At 37.8% G+C, this 6,000-nt stretch overlaps 1 protein-coding gene across 1 annotated transcript; it reads right to left on the bottom strand.

Moving 5' to 3' along the window:
- Window positions 1-160: 160 nt before the first annotated feature.
- LOC110926105 (alcohol dehydrogenase) lies at window positions 161-5,586 on the bottom strand. The gene is made up of 8 exons (XM_022169850.2): window positions 5,031-5,586; window positions 3,647-3,782; window positions 3,483-3,552; window positions 3,039-3,132; window positions 1,874-2,087; window positions 1,337-1,478; window positions 1,086-1,256; window positions 161-580 (listed from the first exon to the last, which is right to left on the bottom strand). Exons 1-8 carry the CDS (start codon window positions 5,323-5,325, stop codon window positions 389-391), a joined length of 1,314 nt encoding a protein of 437 aa, XP_022025542.1. The 5' UTR covers window positions 5,326-5,586; the 3' UTR covers window positions 161-388.
- Between the last annotated feature and the right edge of the window lie 414 nt (window positions 5,587-6,000).

A 6,000-nucleotide genomic window follows, 5' to 3' on the forward strand; every position in this document is an offset into this window, starting at 1 on the left:
CAGAGCGCCCACACATACATTTTATGCGCATACCGCAAACGGGTCGTATCGGTTTTGCTATTCAAAAAGGGGTAATTTGATCATTTGGATTTTTTATCTAACTTTTAAAACATTACTTAAATGGCCCCTTTAACATAGACTTTCATGCAAGAGCTAAAAAAACACCAACAAATATCAAGAAGTCAACCAAGTTGCAGATTAATCACAAATTAGTTGAAAGTTAGCTGCACAGAGACACAAAACCGAGTTTGTATTGGTCCAACAATATACAACACAAACTCGATTCGGTACTTTTGTACAGGTCCTAAATCAACAACACGCGCAGACAGCTACAGTCCAAGAAAAACAAGCAGGTGGCGCGACACAAACCTATGAAACTTTCGAGAAATCACATAATCTCAACCACAGCACGGCCGACAATACTTCCATGGTTCAGATCCTCATACGCTTTCCCTGCCTCCTCAAACTTGCATTTTCTTGAAACCGCTGCTCCAAGGTTGAATATGCCACTTTCTGCAAGTTTCACTAGCTTTGGAAGATCGTGTCGGGCCCGACCTCCATACGAGCCCATTACTTTGATCTGTTAACCAATATAACAACATTATCAAAACAAAAAGGTTATATTGACCCAAAAGCGTTCTATAGAAGCAAATCTGTATAAATAATAGTTAGAGTAAAATACCATTTTCGTCCCTGAGGTTTGGACAGTTTTGCGACTTTCGTCCAAAGGTTTGTTTTTTCTGCATCTGGATCCAAAAGGTTTGATATCTTGCCATTTTCATCCGGCTTGTTAACTCCATCCATTTTTCTCTGTTAAGTCAGGGGTATTTCCGTCCTTTTTGTTAACTTAAAGGGCAATTCGGTCTCTTTCAGGGGTATTCGGTACCCCAGACTTAACGGAAAAAAAAATGGATGGAGTTAACGAGTCGGATGAAAATGGCAAGATTTCAAACCTTTTGGATCTAGATATGGAAAAACAAACCTTTGGATGAAAGTCGCAAAATTGATCAAACCTTGGGGACGAAAATGACATTTTACTTTAAAAAAAAAAAAAAACATGAAAGTATATGGGCGGTATCACATACCTGTCTGCGGACCAAATGGTTTATATCGATTTCACCTTTGGCTCCCGAGAGAGTAAGACCAATCATTACAGCTTTTCCACCATCTCTTACACTTTGTACACACTGCATAAATGTTTTAGGATTTCCCAATGCTTCAACACAAGTATCAACCCCCATCCCTCCAGTTATTTCCTGTCCAAAACATCTCAGTCAGTATTCACTAATGACATAATAATAAAAAATAAAATAAAATAAAAAACGGGTATGTGTACTTTGATCTTTGCAACTGCATCTTCGGATCGAGCATTTACAACATGAGTGGCTCCAAGCATTTTAGCTTTCTCGAGTTTCTCGTCTTGTATATCCACAGCAATGATCTCAGATGCACCAAACGCGCGTGCTATCTGCAGGCAACTGCAACATCCATGTAACAACATACGTTTAGAGTAAGTTAGGTTTTGGGAAGTCATATCTAACATGTCGTGTTCGGATTGACATGTTTAGTTCAAATGATTAAGTGGGTCGTGTTCGGGTTCACCTGTTAAACCCATTTATTTAAACGGGTCCCATTCGGGGTCGATCCATTTAATTAAACAGATCGAGCCATCAACTCGTTTAATTAAACAGGTCAACCCACCAACCCATTTACGACCCACTTATTACAACTCGCCAGTTTAACACGCTTAAAACTTGATTACAGCCCGTTTGACTTGTTTAAATAGATGAGTTCAACGGGTCAACCCACGCATTTAAATCATTTTAATAAAACGGCTAGTAATATTAAGTATTAACATATCTTATATTCTCACCTTGAACCGACACCACCAACACCTATTACAGCAACAGCATCACCAGGACGAACCTGGGCTGCGTGGGCCATAGCACCATAAGCAGTAAAAACCGCACAACCAATTATAGCAGACTCGGAATAAGGCAGCGAGTGAGGTAGAATAGCCAACCCGTTTGCGGGCACAACTGCATATTCCGCCATCCCTCCCATACTGTACATATACACTGGTTTACCTGCAAATAAAACTTATTTATTCCACTATAAGACATTATATAATTATTAATAACATAATTCAGTTAATGGTTAATGCATTGACTATCATGAAAAACACTCAACTTCAAATATAAGTTGAGCGTGGAGTGTTTGAATGTGTGTTATAACTGTTTAGATTATAATTATATGATCATTAGTGGTCAAATAATTATTTTTGGATAATTAGTTTTCTTTTTTCTTGAACGGCAAATTTGGATCACTGGAGTATCATCGTGCCACCAGCGGAACCACCCGATCATATACACCAATTCAGGAGGAAACCCAATAAATCTGGGAAAAAAACCCCCTTGTGGGAATCGAACCCAGGACCTATTGGTCCCAAAGCCTCATCCTACATGCTGCAATGGAAACCTAACTGATTATTTGATAAAGAGTAAAATGTATTTTCGTCCCTAAGGTTTGGTCAGTTTTGCGACTTTCGTCCAAATGTTTGTTTTTCCGCATCTGGATCCATAAGGTTTGAAATCTTACCATTTTCATCCGGCTGGTTAACTCCATCCATTTTTCTCCACTCATTCAGGGGTATTTTTCGTCTTTTTTGTTAACTTAAAGGGCAATTCGGTCCTTTTCACTTTATGTACAAGCATTTGGCATAATGTACCAGTATTCAAAAAAGACAAAAATGCCCCTGACTTAACGGAGAAAAAACGGATGGAGTTAACGAGCCGGATGAAAATGGCAAGATTTTAAAATCTTTTGAATCCAAATGAGGAAAAACAAACCTTTGGATGAAAGTCGCAAAACGGGCCAAACCTCAGGGACGAATGGCATTTTACTCTTCAATAAATATTAAAATTACTTATCATTTATCGCTCTTTTTAACTAAGTTTACTTTTTAATAATACTGACAAAATACAATTATTGGGAAAAACAATAAAAATATGCAACGTCCAGAATAAAAGCACAGTTACCACTGCCACGAAGAAAAAGGCGTGTTTCCCCATCATAGAGTGTCCCTTTTGCACGATTATAAGCAAAGAAAGCTTCACATAAATCATCTTGACCCTGTTAAGCAAAATTTAGAAAATACTTTCATCATTACAGCAAATGTGGTAATGCATACAAAAGCCCTTAAAGTGCAGAAGCAAGTCAAATGGGTTGACGGGTTGTAACTTGTAATGACGCTGTGAATTGTTAAACAGGCTGGTGGGTTGAACGACCCATTTATTAAATGAGTCAACCCAAACACGTCCCATTTAATTAAACAGGTCAACCGAAACACGTCCCATTTAATTAAACAAGTCAACCCGAACACGACCCATTTGCTAAACGAGTTATATTTGATTCAAATGTGTGTTATTAAATTATATATAATCTCGTTATGTTTTAATATGGACAATGATATAACACGTCACCTTTGTGCAGAAGAAACAGTTACCGCAAGGCATAATGAAAGCACCTACAACACGAGCGCCCAGAGGAAGTCTGTAGAATAAAATATACATCATATTATAAACCTACTCAAGAAAGCAATTATACACATTTTACCAGTTGTAAAAATGAAATGTGAATTATAAACCTTTCGATTACTTTAGTGTCGGTCAAAGGCCCATGTTCAACAACCTCACCAGTGATCTCATGCCCCACAACACATGGGCTCGGGAATGGGAGTTCGCCTTTGATCACATGAAGATCAGAGTGGCAAACACCACAAGCTGCAGAATCCAAATTGTCATATGAGTACAAGCTACGTTAATTGGTCCCACTCGTCAGGTATTGGTGGGACCCATGAGTTTTCTGATGACGGATTCTCACGGTTATTAAAAAAATCTAGTAAAAGCTATTTTTCGCAAGAACATAACAATTAAAACACATATCATAAAGTATAGTTTACCAAGAACAATCAAAATTAAGCTGCTCACAAGCCGAGCTAGGGTCAGCTCATTCTTGGATAAGTTTGTAAACGAGCCGAGCTGAGCTGACTCCGTTTGTAAACGAGCCAATCCAAGCTCGGCTTGGTGTGTGTGTGTATATATATACACCATCTGGTCCAAGCTGACTCGGTTTGTAAACGGAGCAATCTGAGGTCGGCCAGATTTATAAACCATCCAAGCCGAGTAGGCTCCTTTTGTAAACCGGCTAGTCTGAGCTTGGCATGGTTTATAAACCACCTGAGCCGAATTGGCAAGATTTGTAAACGACCCGATTTCGAACATTTTTTTTTTTTTTTTGAGTGACATCTCTAGAGTCTAGGCTTGGTACACACAAGTGTACAACAATTATAATTAGTATTGGGTATAGGGCTAAAATTGAGACATAAACCAAAATATATAATTATTGCTTTTACTAAGTGATGATCACACCTACAAAAGCCTCTTATCACTCGATAAAACTTTATACATACATATATATATGACAATTATAGGAAGAAACCCATATTAGTTAAGAAAACTAAGAAACCCAATGAATAAACCTCCTTTTGCCACGTGTTACACCTTTTTGCAAACGTGTTACGTATAACAACCAAGAGACTGCCACGTGTTACGTAATAGCTTTTACTTTTTCAGAAACAGCTGAAAAGTCTGCAAAAAGTCTGCAAAAGCTGTTAGATGTAACACTTACGTGGCCTTGGTTGTTACTCGTAACACAGTCTGCAAAAAGGTGTATCACGTGACAAAAAAAGTCCATTCATTTAGTTTTTCTAGTTTTCTTAACTATAATATGAGTTTTCTTTCTGTCACTCCTCTATATATATACACATTAAAAATAAAATAACTAGAGCCAAGATAAGCCGGCTCGGTTTGTAAACAGCTCAGCTCAGTTTGTAATCGAGCTGATTTCGAATGAGCTACCAGCCATTTAACCAGTCTCTAAAACAAATTTTTTTTAAAACGGCTAAACATTTAATACACAAAATTCCAACACTATGCTACAAAACCATAAAAACAAATATTAACCAACACCTTTAGTTTTGATAAGAACTTCGTTGACTTTGGGTCTAGGAATTTCAAAATCTTCAAAAGTCAAAGGCTTGTTTGGTTCCCAAAACACAGCTCCTCGCATATACGAGGGCCCACCGTGTACATGATAAGACGAACTCGGAATCGTGGAAAACGACGCCGTTTTGTTAGCATCTGAGCAAGAGGTGACTGATCTCCGCCATTGGTTACAGTAAACGGAAGAAGAAGAAAACGTTGTTGTGGATCGAGAGGTGTTGATGAGGGTTCGGAGTAATTTGTTGTATCGGTTGAAACCCATGTGGATTTTGGATCTTTTTGATGTGGGTGATCGTTTGATTTGCAGAATGATGATTGGAAGTGAAGAGGTTGAAGTTGTTGTAGTAGCAAGAAGAAGAGGTAGTTGGTGTGCGTGTCTTTGGTTTTATTAATGAAGTTTATTATGTTGGCCTTTCAAAAAAAATAAGGTAGTTGGTAGGATGAGGATGATGATGATGATGATGATGATGTGTTGTTCATTATCCGAATCAAGTCTTTTTTGTTTGGCAAAATTTCGATTCGTCGATGTTAACGAAGTTTGAAAGGGATGGATAAATTATGTGATTCAACTGTTTACACCTAACTTTTTAGTATTTCCGATGTAACATTAATAAATTCAAATGTGTGTTTAACTGTTTTTCACGGGCCGTTTAAATCGTTCGTCGCTTGTTGCTCGCTCGACGCTCGTTCGGAAAATGCTCGTTTGATTTGACGCTCGGTTGTAAACGAGCCGCTCCGCTCGGTTCGGTTTGTAAACGAGCCAAGCATAAGCAAAGGTCCGCTCGGCTCGGTTCGACTCGAATTATTATTTTTAATTAGTATATATATATACATTTACATATACACATACATATATAAACATGTATATACACATATATATATATACACAAATATAAATTATACATATACACACACATCTATATATATATATATATAC

The sequence above is a fragment of the Helianthus annuus genome, chromosome 17 (assembly GCF_002127325.2).
Source record: "Helianthus annuus cultivar XRQ/B chromosome 17, HanXRQr2.0-SUNRISE, whole genome shotgun sequence".
NCBI classification, from domain to species: domain Eukaryota; kingdom Viridiplantae; phylum Streptophyta; class Magnoliopsida; order Asterales; family Asteraceae; genus Helianthus; species Helianthus annuus.

What these genes read in the sequence shown, in the direction of transcription:
- LOC110926105 (XM_022169850.2), bottom strand. Translation starts at nt 5,325, where the DNA reads ATGGGTTTCAACCGATACAACAAATTACTCCGAACCCTCATCAACACC. An exon ending in CCTTTTTCTTCGTGGCAGTG is followed by an intron (nt 2,088 to 3,038) that starts GTAACTGTGCTT and finishes TTTTATTTGCAG; the next exon opens with GTAAACCAGTGTATATGTAC. An exon ending in ATGCAGTTGCAAAGATCAAA is followed by an intron (nt 1,257 to 1,336) that starts GTACACATACCC and finishes TGTTTTGGACAG; the next exon opens with GAAATAACTGGAGGGATGGG.